The following is a 21,765-nucleotide window of genomic DNA, read 5'->3' as shown; positions in this document are numbered from 1 at the left end:
GGAGACATAAATTGTCTTCCCCTTAATGGACATTCATTTTTCCAGTGTCCCTCCTGTTTGCAGTTTGCACACTGATTATATCCTATTCTTTCCACATTTACCCCTGCGTTCGGATTACAGAATCCTCTTCCTCGTCCTCGTCCCCGCACATTTCCTCTCCCTCTACCCCTAGAGTTAGGGAAGCCCTGTTCTCTCCCCTGGACCACTGCCAATAGATTTTGCTGTTGCCTCCGGGAACTCTCTTTTTCTCTATTGTTATACACCTTCCAAGCCACTTCTAGCAACCTGTCCAAGTTTCACAAGTCTGCTCCCTCCAGCTTCTGCAATTTCTTCCTAATGTCATCCTGAGACTGCCCCAAAAAGATCAAAGCCAATTGTGCCTTAGCCTGTTCAGTTTCCACATCCAGGTCCGTATATTTCTTTGCTGTCTCTTTAAGTCTTTCCAAGAAAGCAGACGGTGATTCTGTCTTTTCCTGCCTTACGTTATATAGCTTTGACCAATCTATTGTTTTAGGCATAGCATTCTGCACTCCAACAACCACCCAATCTTGATACCTTCGCAAATTCCTCATTCCCCTTGCCGTGTTATAATCCCACATTGGATCTTCTGTAGGGAAGTTCTGATCTACATTTCCTTCAACCAGTCCCTGTCGTATATCCTTCCGGACCCTTTCTCTTGCAGCCCGCAACACCATTTCCTTTTCTGTTGAATCCATGAGGGTGTCTAAAAGCACCTGGATGTCAACCCAGTCTGGATTCTGGGTTTTAATGATCATTTTCATTACATGGGCTACCCTATCAGGATTCTCTCTATATGTCCCTGCTGATTGTTTCCAGATAACCAAATCCCCAGGAAAAAAGGGCACTTTAACATACACTGGTCCTTCCGTTCCAACTCCCTGTCTTAAAGGTGCAAGCACTGCACTAGGTGCCTAAGACGCCTGAGCCTGCACTTTCTTTTTCCATTCTCCCCTCTGGCTAGTTCGGTGTGAAACTGGAGTAGCAGAAATCTCTGTCTCTCTGCATTCACAATCACTTTCATTCTCAAGATTGTTATCACTATCGTTCTCCTCCCCCCCCTTTCTTCCTTTGCTACTAGCGGCGCAAGCGGAGCCACTGCCAAATCAAGATTTTCATCATCTTTCTGGTGCTGCAAACTGTTTTCTACAGCAAAACATCCAACACACTTCTTCTCAGTAACACATCCTTTACACTGTTCATTTGCACTTGCTTTAACAACTAAAATCCCACAAGACTTCTGCCATTCCTTATTGTTCCTTAAAGTAAAGAAAAGGTCTACATACGGCACTTCATCCCATTTTTCTTCCCTTCTACAAAACAACATTAGTTGCAATATAGTATTATATTGCAGAGTGCCATTTTCAGGCCACTTTTCCTGATCCCCTAGTTCATACTGTGTCCACCAAATGTTACAATAATCAATCAATTTACTTTTCCGCATACTTTGCCCAAATCCCCCTTCCTTCCAATGGCTTAGCAGACAGCCTAGTGGAGAGGACTTGGGAATCGGCGGCATCTTGTGAGTACAAAGGAGTTTCCTTTTGTACCACAAATCCTAAGGAAAACTTGTTTCCTTTACACCACTAAGTTACAACATTTACACCGATGCTGTTCCTGCAGCATAAATACCAATACCGAACCACATTTGCCGAACCTGCAGAGCTTTTGCTACTGTCTAATAGACGGCGCCTAGGCTTTTACCCCGAGAGCTCTCTAGCCCCAACCAAGCGCAGCTTTCGTCATGTCTAACAGGCAGGCTTTACTACTAGCCCAGCCACACACAGCTTTTTGCTGCGTATAACAGGCAGGCTTTTACCAGACCTTTACCAAAGGTCAATACCATACATTTACTAGAAATCGGTACCGTAACCCAAATCAAAAGCACCTTTCTCACCGTATCAGAGGTCCGTCGTGAGCAGCGGAGGTCGGTTGCGGTCGATAGCTCCCCGAGAATATCTCGGTGCCGGCTGGAGCAGGATCGAAACGCGATCCGCCTCAGCAATGCCCGCGAGGTCCCATCTGGGTCGCCAAAACGTTAGCGTCAAGACAAACACATAACCACTGGGATGGTTATATGAGGTGCTTTATTGAGGCGCAGGCGCAAAGGACCTTCTAGCTCATTATAATACGAAGCGGGGATAGGACATGAATATGTATAGGCATATTGTGCAACCTTATGAATATATATAACTTTAGAGAATAAATGTAGAGGGAAACAACACTGAGGCACCCATGCCTTTGGAGGAGCTATCCCCCATGCATCTCAGCGCTGAATAAAAGCATACCTACTTTACAACTTTAACGAGTTGTGGAGTCTATCTGCATATCAGTATCAATGGTGACTATTGTAAGTGCGCAGTCATTAAGTTTGTCTGTAACAGTTCATAGAAATCTCAGAAAATGTCAAGAAAAGGCCTTGTCAAGAAAAAGAAGAGAACAGAATTTCAGTGCTGAATGTCAGTTTACAACAGCTTGCTGCCTAGGAAAGTGAGAATATTTTTCTTGAGTAATCCTGCAAACAAGGACATTTGAATGGTTATTCATTAATATAACTATTAGTTAAAATTTAACAAGTCAGCCTGTGTATGCTGCGTGACATTTGATAGCAACACCACTTGAAATATTTACTTATTGTTTCCTTACCATTAATAATGAAATACCTAAGTTCCCTTTTGCTTTTCGCTTCTGTTAAACAAAGCACATCCATTCATAGATTTAAATGTGCCACATTTTCTGTCATGAGCTACCAGAAATTTCAGCTATTTTTATACGGTGCAACTTACCCTAATGTTAAGAGTGAAATTATGCAGTTGTGGATTTGCTTCTAACTTTCTCCAGTGCAAGTTTCATATGACTTATTTCATAAGCTTGTTGTTTTCTGTCTCATAATCCAAAAGACTGCATCAGAGAACAGTTGATAGGAAGCTGGGTTTGGTCACACTATGGGGTGTATTTTTGCAGAGTAGAGCAGATTCTGGAATGTGGCACCATGTTTCTAAATACAGATCTTTTGGGTGTCAAAGTAGAAGTGGCCTAGTTGACATTATTGTGAAGGTTTGCAGGTTCACAGAAGTAAGCAGTTAAACTCTGATATCACTGAGCTTTCTAGTAAAAGACTCAAGCTCTCAGCTGTTAAATTGAAGAGGAAATTATGGTTGGTGTAGATCAAATAGAGGAGAAAATACAGGTCCAATGTACAGGTCAGGTACACTCGTCTACCCAACATGATAAAGAGGAGGCAGCAGAACTGGAATACAATCTCATCAGATGCAACAACATTCCATTAGTGTGAGGCTATGGCACCATCTATAGGTGAGATTCTTGTCCAAACCACCTGTCCGACTCTCCCCTTCTGACAGTTCTGCACAAGAAATCCCCATCCCCAGTCCCTTGCTCCATAACTACCCTGCTCTCCAGCCAGCTAGAAATGCTATGTTGCCTCGTCACAAGTGCCTGCCACCTCAATGGGGAGGTAATCTTTTTTTCTGCTCTACAGGACTGTTGTGGTTTCACCCAGAAAACACGCAGTGGTTCGCTCACTCTCCCCACCCCCCTCCTCTGCTCCCAGAGGGATGGGGAGGAGAATTGAAAGAATGTAACTCCCACGAGTTGAGATAAGAACAGTCCAGCAACTAAGGCATAACACAAACCGCTACTGCTGCCACCAATAATAATAATGATAAGGGAAATAATGAGGGAAGGGAACACAACCATTCACCACCTGCCAACTGATACCCAGCCCAACCCAAGCAGTGATCTAGCCCTTCCAGATAACCGCCCCCAGTTTATATACTGGGCATGATGTGCTGTGGTATGGAATACCTCTTTGGTCAGTTTGGGTCAGGTGTCCTGTCTGCTTCCTCCTGGCTTCCCTTCCTCCCTGACAGAGTGTGAGACTCAGAAAGTCCTTGGTCAGACTTGGTCATTTGAGCAGTCTAAAAACATCGGTGTTATCAGTGCTGCTCCCAGGCTAAAAGTCAAAAACACAGCAGTGCACCAGCTACTAAGAAGGACAAAAATGACTGCTACTGCTCAACCCAGGACAAGGACCCTGGCCACATTTGAGATCCTTTCCTCAGAAGTGGCTGTGACCAGCTGCTCACCTGCACTTCAGATGTGCTGTGTGGCTTACGAGTCCTCACTTGGGTCTACTTGCCCCTTCAGGCAGGACCTGCTGTTTGGGGGCAGGACTTAGATGCCACTAGGGAGGGAGAAAAAAACTGGCAATTTCTCCTGGTGAAGATCCCTAGGATGTTCTGGTGAGAGGCTGGAAGACAAGCTCTTTCTGAAAAGTTTTTTTCCCTCTTCACAGGCCTCTGGTGTGGTGAGACATCTGTCTCAGATCAGAAGAGTTAGGACGAGGGACATGTACACCCTGAGAGTGACTTTTGGACATGGCCACACAAACTGCTAGGGGCAACAGCCCTGCAAGCCTGTTATTTCTATTCCTTGGCACTCACAACAGGGGTGACACTGGCCTTGATACCTTTTAAGTGGGGTGAAGCAGCAGTGGGAAGGTGCTTAGGGCATGAAGTGTTGTCAAACATGGATACTACCTTGCTCCCACAACGCATGTGGCAGGGTGTGAGCCTGACGCGTTAACTTCCAGCGCAGCCAACTCTGGCAGCTCTCCTGCTGCTACACAGCGGCCAGTATTTCTGCCTGGTATCAGTGATATGTACGGGAGAAGGCAGCTCCTGCCCTGGTTGCCTCCACAATGTCACCATGGCACGGGCAGGGGCTGCCACACGAGCTGGAAGAGTTGAGGGGACCTAGAGATGACACGTTTTAAAAATTATTTTATTACTACTTTTTTTTTCAGATCCAGCGTTCTTTGGGAACTCTGAAGCTAGGCGGATACGGCACCTGGTGTCAAAGCAGTCCCTGATGAGGGAGAATGGCTTTCCAGGGTTCACTGTTACCTTTTAGGCTTTCAAAGAGTCGCCACTCCCCCCCAACTCCTTCCCGCCGACACAGTATGGTCTGGATAACAAACAGCCAGTCTCCCCTCATGCCCCCATTCTCCTGCAAACGCCTCGGTGCGCTTCAGGTTCATTGAGTAAACGACGGGGAGGCGCCGCACAGCGCCGGACGGCCATCACACAGCCCCGGCGCAGGCGCAGCAGCGGTACCCAGGCAAGATGGCGGAGGAGGAGTGAGTGTGGCGTGGCGGGTATCCGCCGCCATCCTCTCGGATTGCGCGGTGGCAGCGTCGGGGGTTGCGGCGGTGTAGCTGCGGCGGTGTTGGATGTGACCGGCTTCTCCTTCCCCTTCCCCGCAGGCCGAGGAGGCGGATCCCGCTGGTGCCGGAGAACTTGCTGAAGAAGAGGAAGGCCTACCAGGCCATCAAGGCCACCCAGGCCAAGCAGGCGCTCCTCAACAAGCGCAAGGTAGGGGCTCGCCGGAGGAATGCGGGGCGGCGGTCCCCGGCCCGGCGGTGCAGCCGGGAGCAGACGGCGTGGAGGAGCTGGCGGCCGGCGGCGGGAGCCTGGTTGTAAGGAATTGCAGTACAAAGCGGATCTGCAGCGCTGCTGCAGCCGTCTGTCCACGTCTTTCGGAGGAGGAAATTGTGATTCCTTGCAGGCGTACAAACGGTCTGAGTGATGAGCCTTCTCTACGAGGGGAATGCCCGAGCCCTGCGGGTGGGCAAAAACTAGGTGCTGACGCTGTATTGATAGCATGATGATCCTTTGGGTTATCTCTTGAGGGGAAGCATAAGTCCATTTCTTAAGTGGTTGAGCATTTTCTCCGTGTGTCTCTGAAGCCTGTAAAGAGGATAAAACGTCTTGTATTACTGAAACACGAGTTTAATGAAGACTGAGTTGTTTCTCAGATTAGTGATTACCAGGGTGATTGTGTGTACAGACACACGTAATAAAATGTAATACTTCTGAGTTATTTTGTTGCCATGGATTAACACTGTCTGAAACTAGTTCACCTTTGCACCATAAACCTTGATGGAGAAGGTGTTCTTTTCTGGAGCACGTTTAGAGTTAGCTGTCATGAGCTAGGTAAATCTGTTAGAGCATAGGTCATCATGAAGCCTTTTTCTGCATGCGGGGTGGCAAGTGTTCCTAATACAGAGACTCCTTGCACACAGCATGTGGCTTCCAGGCTGGCAGAACACAGCAAACCTTTACGAATTGCTGAGAAATGTGCTGCTGTATCTCACATAATATAGCGGGTGCCTGTCTTGGAAGTGGTTCAAAGCTTTCCCACTGACTCTGTTCTGTGGATTTGATGCAGTTATGTGCAAAGTTCCAGCCATTTTTGGTAAATACTGCATTTGTGTTTTTAAATATCTCAGTGGCTTGCTGTATTTCTAAGGTGGAAATGGAGGCATAAGTAGTAATGTTAAATAGCTACATGTAAGATTCTCATTAGAAAAATTACCTTAGTGATGAGATTTTGAATAGGGCTTCTTGTTTTGAAAATTCAGAATAATTTTATAGGTGAAATAGAAGACACATAACATCAGATCCCTTAATTTAAAATAGCATAATAATTTAGACAGTAGTGCATGTAACATATTAGGAGTTGAATATGCAAGGTAGTTATCATATGATTTAGGTGGATGTACTTGTTCCTGAGCTAAGGATAGGCATTTAAACATCTTTAAAAAACAAAAAAGCTCTAAATTTTCCCATAATTCTGAATTAATTTTTTTTTAAGTGCTCTGGATGTTCTGTATTTAAGTTAGTGATACTTAATAGTTATTTGAATACTTGGATGTTGTTTGTTTTGTTGCATGTTTGCCTTAATAGAAGAGGACTTTAAAGCTGGTTTTATTCTGTGGGATGGTAATTTTGAGTCACACCAGGGTATTGCTGTAGTATCTGTTCTGCAGACACATATGTTGTTTCTGGCTCTCTCAGTGATTGAGCTGTGTATGCAGTTCTGAAGATCTGTCTTGTCTGTGGCTGCAGATGCTTCCATTTGATTTCTCCTATGCCTAGAAGTATTCTAGGTCTTGTTCTGGTTTTTCTAGTGTATTTTTTTTCTTGAGGGGAAAAACTGTCAGTTCACTGTTCATGAATTCTAGCTAGCTACTTGTAAATTTGTATGTTGTTCCTCAGTTCTGTCTCTTTTGGCCTTAGATTACCAATTTTATTTTCTTCTTACTTTTCTCCAGAACTGGAAGAGTATAGTTCATCAAGTTCTGAATTTCACTTGGCCTTTGGAGATGCAAACCCCTGAAACTGCTGGGAAAGGTGGTGACCTTTTATCCTTTTGCCTTTAGCACCAGAAGGGAAAACAGCTGCAGTTTAAACGCCTGGAGGCTTTTGTTCGAGATTCATGGCGCAAACACCGAGATGACACCCGGCTGAGGCGCATGGAACAGAGACCTCCGCAGATGGCTGTACCTCAGGAGCACAAACTAGCCTTTGTTGTGCGGATTGCAGAGTAAGAAACTTGTGTTACTCCTTACCTTTATTACTGCTACGTATCATGTCTAAGCAATGGAAGCATGATCAGCCTAGACATATCTCCTTGCAGGTAATCTGAGGCCCTTTGTTGCTTTATTAGAGAAACCTGTATAAATAGCATTTGTTTTCTGACTCAGTATTAAGGGGGTGAGCAAAAGAGTAAGAAGAGTGATAGAGTTGCTGCGGCTCAGAAAAACTTTTACTGGAATATTTGTTAAACTGACTCCGTTATTGCTGAAGATGCTGCGGATTGTGGAACCGTATGTCGCATGGGGGTAAGTACCAGTCCTGTGACTTGGTAATAGTTTGCATGTAAAGGTCATAGCTTTTTGATTCTCTGCTTGGTATCACAAATCCATAGCTGGCTTTTTGAGTAATGGCCCAGACTTCATCAGCTTTGTACCTAAAACTCACTATTATCCCTTTTCTCATTGTTCTAAATAGAACTTAGCCACTTTCCCACCAGAGAAGTAGGACAGGCTTTCCCTGTGTCTCATGTCTCTTTGTTAAAAGATCTGATTTTTAATTTTGTACAGGCACCCTAACCTGAAATCCATACGAGAGCTCATCCTGAAACGGGGCCAAGCCAAGATTAAGAAAAAGAGGATGCCTCTGACAGATAATATGCTGATAGAGGAACATTTAGGTGAGGAGGAGAATGAAGAAATGAATTGAGGAGAGAGGAGGATGTTATGACTTTGCAATGTGACCTAAGAGGGAGGGAGAAAAAACTTGCAATACCTGTATACGGAGGAATGGCAATTCTTCTGTAATGTGAGGAGAGATAATACAGTTGGCATCTTGTGTACATCTTGGCAGGGGGGGAGGGAGCAGGCAGTTTTTTGTTATTTTACTGATTTCTGGTTGATTGCGTGTTAATTTTTGTTCCTGCAGGGGACTGTGGTATTATTTGCCTGGAAGACCTTATTCATGAGATCCATTCAGCTGGGAAGCATTTCAAGAAAGTCACAAATTTTCTGTGGCCATTCCATCTGTCAGTGGCTCGCCATGCTTCACGTAACAAAGTAGGTTTCCTCAAGGAAATGGGTAAGCCTGGCTGCAGAGGCGAAGCAATCAACCAGCTTATACGTCAGCTGAACTAGTCAGGTGAAGAATGCCTGTTGTGTAACTTCTAAATCTTATCCTTTATTGAGTTTCCTAAGAATAACTGCCACAGGACATGAGGGGGGCTTCTTTTTGCTTCACTCTACAGAAGTGATGTGTATGGTAGGGAAAATAATGGAGACTGTGGGTCCCATTAGGTGTCAGCAAATCTGTTGGATTACCTCCATAAGGATCTGGCTCCTGGGAGACTGCATTCATGGGACTTCTTTTTTTTCTTTGCTGTTCTGCAGGGTCTTTGTGAAAACTTAAGGATTTGGACCCTGTTCCTTCTCACATGCAGTTTTCATGGACATTTTCTCTGTCCAATGATATGCTCTAGTTCTTGACTGTATATGTTTTTATGTATTTTTCTCTATAAAGAAAAAATATACAGATGGTTATGGAGATGAGACTTCAGGCTGGTCCTTCTTAAAGCAAATAAATTGTGCTTGGTACAAGGAAAGTGACTTGAACTCCCTGAAGCAATCTGACTTCTGCATCTCTGCAAAACAATTTTTTTTAGTATTCATTACTGCTGCCTCTATACCTGTCACTTCCTGATCTCATATCTGGTATAAAGCAGTGGTTGTCAGTTCCTGATTTAAATGTGGCACATTTGATTTCCACTCACACTTTCCATCCTGTACTCCCCAGTGAAAACACTTGAAGCTTCATGCCTTGAAGTGCACTTCCTTAAGGCTAAAGGGGTGGTGCAGTCATCTCTTTAACACAAATTGCTGACAGGCAGAAGGAAACAGGTGTTCCTCTGTTGCTGCAGTGCAAGCCCTAGCAGTGAACGATGTAATGTGTTTGAAGTACCTAGATTGTTTTAAAAAGCAATGATTTTCATGCTAGTGATTTACAGAAGGCTGTATTTTCACTTGTGCTAGGTTCACACTGCTGGAGAGTGCTATTTCCTGATAAAGAGCCAGAAACTTTGTAATAGAGTGATAGAGTACATGTTTAAAGGTGTGGGGTTTTTTTTAATAAACTTTTAAAAATACAGTTACAGCAGGAAGAATTGTGTGTATATGACTCTAGAAGAGTGGAAAGAGGTAAATACTCTGCATGAGCAGAGATTGGTGAAGGACATGAACAAAAACACTGAAGAGCCTGGACATTTGGTTTTAAATCTCTAGTTTCTTCAAGTGTAAAAATGAACGAAGAACACAGGAGGAGTGCTGTTTTAACAAATATGGAACCACTGTGCTGAATCATTAGGTCACTGTGACTGTACTGTTCCTTGATGACGTTATGTGGGGGCAAACAGTTAATCCATGAATGAATTTCAGAGTGACTCCACAACATTCATTTTGAGACTGAAAGGAAACAGTTACAATGCCTTTAGGGTATTAGTTTTACAGTAGTTGTAAACTTAATGTAGCATTCATAAAACCATCTAAAGGATGAAGTACTGCAGACTGAATTAGAGAACACTATACAGTTTCAAGCTTTATTTTATAGAACAAGAATTACAGACATAGAGAATGCTTGACAGACATGAGAAGCATACACATACTTAGTAAAACACCATCCCCCAATCTCAAGCCCAACAGTCATCAATATACAAGGCTTCATCTGTAAGTTTTTCCTGATAAACAAGCTGCTTTCATTGGTAAAGAGGTACAAGTCACTTTGGAATTGTTCTGCCAATTCGTTTTGGGATTGTTTCTGGTAATAAAACAGCCCAGACTTTTACACAAAAAACTGGTGTGTCAGGAGTGAGGTTTTCTGAGAGTAAATTTAAGCCTGCTAATAGATTGCAATTTATAAAAAAAAAAACAAACAACACTGAAGTGGCAGGATCTGAGGACAACTCTAGCAGTTAATCTCAGATTCAGGCAGTTTTTCTATTAATGTGCTTGTTTAACACACTAGTAATTTAGCTCATATGTTTAATAAGAGTCGAAATATCATAATGAATACCTTATTTAGATGTTTAGAAACAATGTCAGCTTGGTCTAGTGTTAACCCACATCATCACAAACACATTGCCTTTTTTCTGTATCAGCAAAAACAACAGTAATGATGTGTTCATGAATTAGCTGTCCTAGGAACAGAAACTGTACAAGGTAACAGGGTATGTACAACCCTGTGCCCCATGTCTTATGGGAAGGAATCTTTTTTGTAAGCCACTGTGCTGTTCACTTTGTGGATTGTAGTAGTGAAGGAACGAAGACGAACCTCTTCTGAATTGGCTATGAATTGTGGTCCTGACTCTTCCCACTTTTCGGGCACTGCCAAATCTTTATCTGTATATATCAGCAAGTCAAAGGCACCTGTAAATAAGTGGGAACAAATTAACTCTCATGCATAAGAAGATGGAACATCTAGAGTTGAGACATGTACCAAGGTTTGCAGAAATTACACTGATACTAATTCTGGGAAAAGGAATAGTTGAAACATGAAAAATTAAGTCCTGGTTATATTCGTATGTAGCCATTTTAGTTTTCTCAAGTGTGATGCAAGGTTTTGTTTTTTTTTAAATGTTAAAATGTTGTGGAGCACTTCATATGAATTCAAGAGTTACTTACACAAGCGTGTCCACAGCTAGCCACAAAATAATTATTTATGAAAGCTTACATTCCTCAGAGTACATATACTAGTTTAACTTAGTTAAGCTACTCTTGAGTTCTGTCCTCGTCTCAGTCTAACAAAATGTGGTCCCAGAAATGTGGTGGTATATGACATGTAATATCTAAAAAGCCTCAAAGTTAGCAGAAAATATTTTCTAAAGTAGGAAGGTTGAGGTTTCTAAAAGAAGTAACCGATTTCTTTAGTGAAGTCAATACTCACAAGCAGCTTCCAACAGTGGCAGAAAAGTTACTGTGGCAGTGATTTGTCTGATAACAGATCGAATTTCATCCTGAATAACTTTCTGAGATTTTTCTCGCAGTTCACTGGAAAAATAGGAAAACTCTGCTAAGAAAGAAAGTTTCTACCATCCTGACAGTTTTCTTCAAATATAATTCTCCTAGTTCAGCCCTGTTGGTCTGTTTGTTACAGAATTTTTATAGTAGTGACTAAGGCCTAGGATAAGTAGGCTTAGAAAAGTTAAGTGATGGTTTACTGTTGTGAAGCTTAACAGTATTTGTAAGGAACTGTGACATTTATTCTCAGTCCAGAATGGATAAAAACATTTTGATGTAACAACAGCAAAGTAGTAGTACTTAAGGGCATATATACCCGGTACAGGATTTTATATACTTTGTTGAAGATTAAAAATCAAGTTCTGATCTGATGCTTTACAGAAGAAAAAAAAAAAAATCACATGTGAGAATTATGTTTGCTTCATGTAGTTTACACTTTATAAGGTGTGCTCATAAGGATGAGCAGTAAGAAGTAAGGAAGGCTTTGTAAGGTTTGAAGACACACCTCCCATGCTCAGTGAGCAATAGCTATCTCAAGTGCTCTGAGCCAGAGCAGCACAGATGCACATGGCATGTATCATCTTATATCTGCATAGCTACTAGATATAGGGAAGAGCAGATAGAGGAACACCATTACTCACTTATCATCTTTTGCAGTTTTGTCACACTCGATATCAAACTGCCACCTCTCCAGAACCTCATTGTTTTCAATACTCGAGATCACCACCACCAGGCGCTGCACAATGCACTTGTACAACCACTCTGAAAGAACATACAGCAGTTACTTGCAGCGTGCAAAAGATGAGAAGCACTGGCTGAAACACGTAAGAAGGGCAGAGCAGCCTTCTGCCAGCAGTACTAGCTTGGCAGCCTGAAGAACCCCCCTCAGCTCCCCGGCCCGGCCGAAGCCTCCGGCACCTTTCATCTGCTCCACCACGTTGTTAAGGTAGTTCTTCAGCTCGGGGTCGGTGGTGATGAGGAGAGTGAGCCCATACTTCTGGACGCGGGTGAAAGTCTCGGGGGGGTAGATGCCCCGCTGATAAAGGATGCTGTTGATTCCATAGGCTGCAACAAGGAGAAGGAGAAGGTAAAGGGTGTGTGTGCGAGGCAGCCACAGTCCCCCTTCCCTGCCGGAAGCCATGTCACCCCACAAGAGGCTTATTTGCCGCGTCCATTCTTTTTCCCAGACTGGTCCTGGAGCCCCCCTCCAGTCCCTTCTGGCAGCCCCTTACAGAAAAACTCGGCGACGATCTCGGCGCTGCCCCGCAAGGTGATGCCCTGCTGGTCCCGACCCACTTGCTTAGCCATGGCAGCTGAGCGGATGCTGCTTCCCCGCCGTGCCGTTCAAACCGCGCCGCGCCCCGCCCCACCCCGCCTCTTTCCGGCTTCTCAGGCGGCCTACGCGCACGCGCAAACCCGCACCTCCCTCCTCCCAGCTTGCGCACGGCCGTTGGGGAGCGGGCTCTTAAGGCTTGGGCGCATGCGCGGATGGTGCTATGAGCGAGAGCGGCGCGAGGCGGCGTGAAGGGACGTGAGGGAAAGTTCTTAAACGTTTTGGGGTGTGGGGCTGTGGCGCTGTTGGGCGCTGTTTCGGCAGCGATCTGTTAGGGAAATAAGGGTCTTCTGGTGTTAAACTTTGCATCAGGTCGTGGTGTTGTTGTGTAGAGCTGCGTTCGTCCCTGTGAAGGCACTTCGGAACTTAAAAAATGGTACTCCCAGGTACAAATGAAATTAAGCGAGTACCTCTTTTAAGGGTGATTTTTGGTAGCACTCAGTGTGTAAACTGGGCAGTAGCTATCGAAAATAGAAGTGCTCTGTTCTGCGAATGCTGTCAAAAGGCAGGCAGAAAGAACCTCGGAAAGCCGGATGGAACACACTTTTCCTTCCCTTAAATCTGTAGGTTAGCAGGTAACATGAAAAGAAAGGGTTTAAGAGGCATTTGGAAATGCAGGGAACCCACAAGCTCATTACTCAGTGCACATCCGACCTTGTGGTGAGGCTGCCACAGGGCCGTTGCTGGTTGTTAAAAGCACCTCAATCGTGTTATTACAGGGACAGCAAGGAAGACACTGCAGCTAGCCTTAACTATCACACGGAGGAGACTGTCGGAGGTTAGCAGGTAAGAGACAGAGTAAAACAGCAAGTACATGTGAAATGTTGAAATATTTAAATAGAATCACGAAGAGGGGAAGCTGTAATGTGCTGGGATACTAAGTATGTATCAATCAATAGGCAAATAAGTGAAAAATGAATGGATTTGTTGGGAAGGGAAGAGCTGCAAATGAAATCCTTCAGTGAATACAATTTTCTGAAGGTTCTGGAATGAGTAGACATTATCATCTGCGACATATCTGTATTAGATGGCCTTATTGACCTCAAAGCAAAGGCATCAGAACAGGCTTCAAATGAAAATGACATTCAAAACTGATACTTAAGCCTAGGATAAAAACTGCATGGTCATTACATAGTTCAGTAGACCAGCTGCTAAAGACTGAGTCAGTGCCACAGTTGTTTATTTTGTCATAATAAATGGTAAAAACAAACCAAAAAGGTTTTTTTTTTTGTCTCTAAGAGGAATTACAGTTTGTTTCAGTGTTCGCTGTGCTGTTATTAAAACCAGTAGTATATCCTGAAATCATGCTGAAGTCTGAATAATTTAGTTTGGTAACCTAGAGGACCTTTATCCTGGGTCTTGATCATTAGTGGTTGTGTTATATGTTAGTCTTCTGAATAAAATATTTTGATTGTTGTATTTCAAAGCCTTATGGTAGTAAAAGCATTTTTCATCTGAGTCCCAGCTTTTAGAAGCTAGATATAGCTGTATCAGCTGTTTTGCTTCAGACCTTATGTACTAGCATACTACTCTTCATCTGTTCCAAAATGGTCTCATCCTTCCACCCCCGCTTTTTTTTTCTTTTTTTTTTTTCCCCCACACTTGAATTTTCATTCATTTTGCTTCCTCTTGAGTGTTTTGGAGAGTGCTCATTTTTGATTAATTATCGCACATTTCTCATCTAGCTGTTTTACTGTTAAAACCAAATGGAAGAAAAAAGTCAAAATACTTCTTGATTTACTAGATGTATTTTGCCACATCTCAGTGTAGATGGCTTAAAGATCTGTTGTTGATGTGACTGTGTAAGGAAGTCTTACTTTGGCCAACAGAGTCTTAGTGCTTCTCTTTTTCTGGTAGATCTCAAGCTCTTCTGAGTAATTTCTTTCTACATTTTAGGAGGCGACTCTGTGCCTTTAAGCCCATAGAAGTAGCTAGCCCTTTTGCCTTCTTCCCTATTTTCTGTGCATCACTTTAATTCTCCTTACTCTGTAAGAATGCTGTCTATCCCTGTTCTTGCCAGCACTCAAAAATCAGAGTGGGTGTTGAGTTCATTCTTTTTTCTGCAGGTTGGATGCTCTGCTCCCTTGCTTCCTCAGCCCAGCTTGTGAAGTTTGTAGGTCATATACTGGGTGCTGCAGTTGTCAGTTTGCAGAACTGCCATGATTTTTTTGTCAAACATATTTTTCTCTATTAGCTGTTTAGGTTCGGTGCTATACAGGTTTTGACATTTGGGTGGTTTGCAGGAAAAGCTTTACCTGAGCATAGGGTAGGCCACCAGCACAGCCAAGTACCATCACTGTTCCTTTATGTTGATTCGGAGAAAACTCCAGGAACAAACTCACCAACAGAGTTTCAAGTTGACAAGCAGGTATTCTTTATTGCGGCGCCGGGAGACGCGGGGGATAGCTCCTCCTAACGTGTGTCCCCGAATTGCTATACAGGTCATCCTTATATGGTTACTGAGCATATTACATCATTTTCCAAAAGGTTTCTGGCATGCATACAAAAATGTGGTGGTCTTTAAGGGTCCTTTACTTTTCCCAACAAGCTTAATTAACATTACAGACATAGCATCATCCTGGCCTTCTACTTATCAGTTAGTTTAACTGCTCTCATCCTGGACATCTGCTAGTCTGGGATACTCCCCATCCCAGGTCCTGTCCTTCTATTCTGCTTTTCTCACACCTTTTGTATTGAGGTCCTGAAAGTATGTCAACTACCTCCAAGCACTGCAGGTATTTTCCATTACAAAGCCATCAAACTTAACATTACTTAGAACTGATTACATTTTGTACTTTTGTGCCTCCTTGTCTCAATGTAAGAGTTATTTTTAAATCTTCCAAGTCTTTAAATCACTTACCTATCTTTAAACCACTTTGCTGTGCATGAGCTTCTTTACTGCCTTCCACTGCATCTTCACAGCTCTCATCCAAACATTCTTTTGGTGATTTATTATTATCTGGAATTAATTCTAGAATGAATGTAAAATACTGCACTTTTTGGTAGGCATTGTATTACAAAACTAATTTCTTTGTCGTTGTTGTTGTTGTTCAAATTTGTTTCCAACAGTCAGTAGTATTGAAGTTTGCAGGGTAGGTACAGGTACTTTGTGTCAACTGTCAAAATAACTATAACATTTCAAGTTGGCTGGTGCTATTTTTTAAAACATGAGCCATGGAATATTATTACAAATAGCATACTGTATTCTTTCACCAACAGCAGCTTTTGAGCGGTGCAACTAGGAAGGCTTGTCTTGAATTTTAAGTCTTAATTCAAAGAATTTTTTTTTTAAGTAAGTGTGGGCTAATAAGCTGCACTATAACTTCTAATACGATGAGTAGACTTCGCAAAGCGACCTGACGTATTTCTAAAGTGTATGTATGAAAAAAGGTTTAGCAAGGTATTTGTGATGGTTTTACCTCTAAACTACCGGGAGATGGCACCAAACACGTTATCTGTACCCTTTCAGTCTGGTCTTGAACTAGAGTGAATTCATTTTACTGTTGCATGCTTTAGTTTAGACAAATTTATTTAGACGCATTTATTTTTGCTAGTTCTAAAAGCATTGTTCTAGAATGAAGGAAATAACGTGATGCCAGGTTTTGATGTTTACCTTGGTAAACATTTAATGCAACCTTGCCGTTGCACTAAAGACAATTTAACTGTTGAACACTTATTTTTCATACGTGTTCATTTTCAAATGAAGACGGCAATCCTATTTCAGAATCAGAAAGAGCAGATACTGATGAGTTTTTCAAGCCTTGAGAACTGTGTAGGGCTGGATGATGTCATGTTACAGTGTTAACAGCTAAGAATCCAGCTCTTTATGACTTAATCTCCAATCTGAAGGATGATAATTTTAAAAGACAAATATTAACCCAGTTCATTAACTCCTGTCACAGCTGAAGTTTTTCTGTTAATAAGTTAATGGAAAACTTAGGAGTTCTCACATAGTTTAGACTTACTAAGCCAGTATACCACCCTTTAGCTTTAAATTCAGAATGGGTTTTCTAAAGAACAGTTGAACAGATTTATCAGTGGAGCCTTAGACTGTCAACAGGTCATCAGGTACTGGGAAGCAAAAGGGTCCAGAAGATTGATAGCATAGTAAATATATTTAGATAAGGATTATTGATTGTTGCACAATCACAACGTGTTAGATGACAATTGTTATTTCATGATTGCTTTCTAATCATGTCAGTTCTGATATATAACCATGATGGACTTGTTCAGTTAATTGTGTTGCAAGGAATACAGTACAGCTTACATAATGCCTAAGACGTATAATGGCTGAAGAGGTAAATATATTGTGACAAGTATATTATTAGCATTAGAAATATTTTAAGCAAAATATGAAGAATTCCTTAATTTCATCTTGAAAATTAGAGTGTTTATAAATATTTCTCAACAGTTAGTTCACCAGGCAAGTTAGGTGCCCTGTTGTCAGAATGATACTCATTACTGAAAGCAGGCATGCCAAATATTCAAATTCTTTCTCCCAAGTATTGGACAGCTTAAAATGGTGAAGGATGACTTTGTAAATAAGGTATCTATTCCCATATGGAAGAAGGAATTCTTCAAAGAACGCAATTTATTTCAAGAAAAACATCCTTTTTCATGTGTTTTGAGAGATTTGTGCATGCCTTTCTTCAAAAAAAAAGGAAGACCGAATGGCCACCAATGTGTCATGACAATTTGATGAGCTAAAATATTGTATGAGGCACCCAGGCCACCTCAGGACTATGCCATGAGCCATTCCTCCCCTCTCCTCTGCACTACCTGCACTTCTCACTACACACTGCTGCTTTAGGAAGTCCAGTCCTGTAGCATAGAGACAAATGCCTGACTTCTGAACTTTCTGTGATGTCTTCATCAGAACTCCTCTGCTCTACTGGTTAACAGCAGAAGAAACATGCACAGTCTAGGAGTAGCATGCATTGTTAAAAATTGAGAGCTTTAAAGCAATTAAGATGCCTGCACAAGAACAGCATTGAGCTAGGCATGGGATGTATCAGGTACAAAACCAAGCTTATAGAATTCCACTATAAATGTAAAGAAGCTCCTCTCAATCCGTCATATAGATCACATGTAAGGTGAAAAGTCCTACTTAATTATTTTTTATATCACTCATCAAATAAGTACCTAAGTGTTTCTTAGAGTTTAGTAATTGTTTCAGCCACATAAGAAACCAGGGAAAACTATTTTGTGTTCCATTGGCCTTTAAAAAATCGCTTATGGGCAGACAGTAGGAACATCTGCAAAATAGCTAGGAAAACAAGTGAAGAAAGGATTTGTTAGTACAATTTAAATAAAATCCCTTTATTTTCTGTGTCATTATTGAGCCCAGAAGGACTGCTTGTTGTGTTAGGCAGCACTGGCTGTTTTTTTTTAGGAGAAAAATTAGAGAAGAGCAGAACAATACTTGAAAGCTCATGCCAGTTATCTGTATCTCCTGCACGATGGATGGCCTCATCCAAAACTCATGATCTGATGTTGCTTGGTGCATAAAAATGTAAACCAGATGGCTTGGTAATTGGAATAGCAGCTTGATGCTAATTATTCCTTACAGTCTCCCTTTCTTGAAATCTGATTTGAGGGAAAACACGGCTTTATTGCTCAAGCTAAGCTACTCCTTGGTTGTAATCTGCCAGCTGGTGGACAGGTAGACCAGGAATAGATAATTAAAGGTTAATGGCACTCTTGCCACCAAGGAAAATTCACTGAGCTAAATAAAGCACATCTTTGATCTGATTATGTTCATTTAAGCCTTTGAAGATGTTAGTGAAGAAGTCCATAGACTTACATGTAATGAAGCAGCAACCTAAGCAATTATCTACCATTGTCTGAGAAAATAAAAGAAAAATATAATAAATATAGACTCATAGAATGGTTAGGGTTGGAAAGGACCCTAAGATCATCTAGTTCCAACCCCCTGGCATGGGCAGGGATGCCTCGCACTAGCCCATGTTGTTGGACGGACCAGGGTTCTGTCCAATGTGGCCTTGAACACTGCCAGGGATAGACCATTTACCACTGCTTTGGGCAACCTGTTCCAGTGCTTCTTCACCCTCCCAGTAAAGAACTTCTTCCTCATGTCTAACCTGAACTTCCCTTGTTTAGGTTTAAACCCATCACCTCTTGTCCTATTACTATAATTGCTGATGAAGCGTCCTTCTCCATCATCCTTGTAGGCCCCCCTTCATATACTATAAGGCTGTTATGAGGTCTACACACACCTTCTGTTCTCCAGGCTGAACAGCCTCAACTTGCTCAGCCTGACTTTGTACAGGAGGTGGTCCAGCCCCTTATAATTCCGGTGGCCTCCTCTGGATCTGCTCCAGCAGCTCCATGTCCTTCTTAGTTTAAGGTCAGCAGAACTGCACGCAGTACTCCAAGTGGGGTCTCACGAGAACAGAGTGTAGATAGGTACTTTTTGTTAAATGCAGCATTACTGCAGTTTTTGCAGAAATGCAATATAATCCATTAAAACAGGAGAGAAAGGTGGAGAGAAAGACCTGCTGCATGGGAAGAAGTCACTGGGTGGTAACTGATTACATGGTTACTTTGAGGGATCCTGTCATTGGCTTGCTGTGCATTTTGCTTAAGCTACATGTTGGCCCAGGGTTTCTTTTTTTTGTTACAAGCTTGCTGCAGGCACCATGCAGGGTGACTGTGAGATGTTTTGCAAGGTGATCCTGTTTCTTGTGGCTACTGGACTTGGGAGTTGGCCCTGTTTCATTTCCATCCTTGCTTGCCAGGGACTTTGTATTAAATTGGGCTAATCAGCTTGGATCTAAGTTTCCAACAAAGGATTTGTAAGTCCTTCAGCTTAGGTACATTGTATTTCTGCAACTTCTACCTTGGAGATGGCTTGCTCACTGGCATCCTTTTATTTTAAAGAACAGGGAGCTTTTACTTTTCTTTTTCTAGAGATGTGATGGTGATGATGCCCACACTCACTTATTTAATACTGTGATATGAGAACAGTCATCTAGCATTGAAAAAATTGAGGTTCAGTAACTTCTGCGTCCAGAAGACACCCAAAACCTTTTCTCCCATGCCCAGAGAAGTCTTCTACTCATCAAGCTTTAGGCTAATTTGGCTGGGCAACATTCTTTAGCCCATCTGTTGAAACTGTGCCACAGAACAAAAAGGAATTGAAAATGCATTTGAAGACAGAAGGGAAAGGAAGAGTTTGAGTTAATGGTCAGATCAGAGTGTCCCAGAATTACAGTCCAGCTGTCAAATTATTTTGTGTTTCACATACTTTATTTTCTGTATAATTTCACTTTGCATAAACTTTTCGGTAATGGTAAAATTTAAACTTACTGAGATCTCCTGCTCTGAATTAAACTTGTAATAGAAAAGTCCTTTTAATACTTCTTTTTAATGAGTGATGCATTTGTTTATATGACCTTTTCATTGTAAGCAATGTCAAAACCCCCACAAAACAATATTTGTGGGAAACAATAATAGAGACATGCTCCCCTAGTGATCACAGTAAACTGCAGGCGTACCTGTCCCCTGTTGTTATTACCTAAATAATCTTGTAAAATGCTGCAGGATGATTCATCGTAACTGCTTGCTGCCTGTGCTAATTTGCCAGGTAAAATGCCCTGCAACTTTCTGTGTTCACTTCAACATGCCCAGAGTTGCGTGTAGCTCTTTTCCACTGAACAGCAAGACCAGATTGCTGAACTCTGCCAAAAGTTTTATCTCACTGTGAATGGCTGTCTCCAATTACTGCCACACATGCGTTTTGCATTATACCAGTGATACTTAGATTTAATCTCTGTAGCAGCCTTAACCTTGCTCTGTCCTTAGGCACATTTTGGCCAACCAGGTTGCACATGAATTTAGAAGTGGTAGTAATCTGTGCTGACCTGCAGGCTTTTACACATTACCCTGGCTGATTTTGCATTACATTTACCAAGAAAATGGCACTGTTATTTATAAAGAGGGAAAAAGAATCTGCCAAAGTTCTCTGCAGACAGTAGAGGACATGTACATGATTACTCCCTCTCCAGTGACAGCTGTGCTGATATGTTGTGGAAAATATATATATAAAAAAAACACAAAAACACCAAAACAAAAAACCACTGATAGTAACAAAACTAGACCTACATTAAATCAAAAACTTGGAGGAAAGTATCAGTATCAGACATGTTACACAGATATTCTCCAACATTACAGAATCACAGAATCCTAAGGGTTGGAAGGGACCTCAAAAGATCATCTAGTCCAACCCTCCTGCAAGAGCAGGGTAACCTAGAGTACATCACACAGGAACTTATCCAGGCGGGCCTTGAATATCTCCAACGCAGGAAACTCCACAACCCCCCTGGGCAACCTGTTCCAGTGATCTGTCACTCTCACAGTAAAGAAATTTTTCCTGATGTTCACATGGAACCTCCTATGCTCCAGTTTACACCCCTTGTCCTATCACTGGACATCACTGAAAAAAACCTAGCTCCATCATCCTGACACTCACCCTTTACATATTTGTAAACATTGATGAGGTCACCCCTCAGTCTCCTCTTCTCCAAGCTAAAGAGTCCCAGCTCCCTCAGCCTCTCCTCTTAAAAGAGATGTTCCATTCCCTTAATCATCTTTGTAGCTCTGCGCTGGACTCTTTCAAGCAATTCCCTGTCCTTCTTGAACTGTGGGGCCCAGAACTGGACACAATATTCCAGATGTGGCCTCACCAAGGCAGAGTAGAGGGGGAGGAGAACCTCTCTTGACCTACTAACCACACCCTTTCTAATGCACCCTAGGATGCCATTGGCCTTCTTGGCCACAAGGGCACATTGCTGGCTCATGGTCATCCTCCTATCCACCAGGACCCCCAGGTCCCTTTCCCCCTTCACTACTGTCCAGCAGGTCAGCCCCCAACCTGTACTGGTACTTGGGGTTGTTCTTCCCCAGATGCAAGACTCTACACTTGTTGAATTTCATCAAGTTCCTCTCCACCCAACTCTCCAGCCTGTCCAGGTCTCGCTGAATGGCAACA

At 42.5% G+C, this 21,765-nt stretch overlaps 2 protein-coding genes across 2 annotated transcripts; one reads left to right on the top strand and one right to left on the bottom strand.

The window, feature by feature from the left end:
- Positions 1-5,115: 5,115 nt before the first annotated feature.
- RPL7L1 (ribosomal protein L7 like 1) lies at positions 5,116-9,666 on the top strand. Its single transcript, XM_057429917.1, has 7 exons — positions 5,116-5,176; positions 5,303-5,411; positions 7,262-7,425; positions 7,586-7,723; positions 7,985-8,094; positions 8,343-8,555; positions 8,804-9,666. Exons 1-6 carry the CDS (start codon positions 5,163-5,165, stop codon positions 8,549-8,551), a joined length of 744 nt encoding a protein of 247 aa, XP_057285900.1. The 5' UTR covers positions 5,116-5,162; the 3' UTR covers positions 8,552-8,555; positions 8,804-9,666.
- A 717-nt stretch (positions 9,667-10,383) lies between these two features.
- MAD2L1 (mitotic arrest deficient 2 like 1) lies at positions 10,384-12,790 on the bottom strand. Its single transcript, XM_057429904.1, has 5 exons — positions 12,655-12,790; positions 12,341-12,487; positions 12,064-12,184; positions 11,349-11,452; positions 10,384-10,831 (listed from the first exon to the last, which is right to left on the bottom strand). The coding sequence occupies exons 1-5, from the start codon at positions 12,728-12,730 to the stop codon at positions 10,659-10,661; spliced, it is 621 nt and encodes a 206-aa protein (XP_057285887.1). The 5' UTR covers positions 12,731-12,790; the 3' UTR covers positions 10,384-10,658.
- Between the last annotated feature and the right edge of the window lie 8,975 nt (positions 12,791-21,765).

This window comes from Pezoporus wallicus, unplaced genomic scaffold (genome assembly GCF_028554395.1).
Source record: "Pezoporus wallicus isolate ANWC-B61680 ecotype Strahan unplaced genomic scaffold, APGP_CSIRO_Pwel_v1 contig_5690, whole genome shotgun sequence".
NCBI lineage: Eukaryota > Metazoa > Chordata > Aves > Psittaciformes > Psittacidae > Pezoporus > Pezoporus wallicus.
The sequence above is the reverse complement of the archived record's forward strand: the minus strand, read 5'-3'. Positions and strand labels throughout refer to the sequence as shown.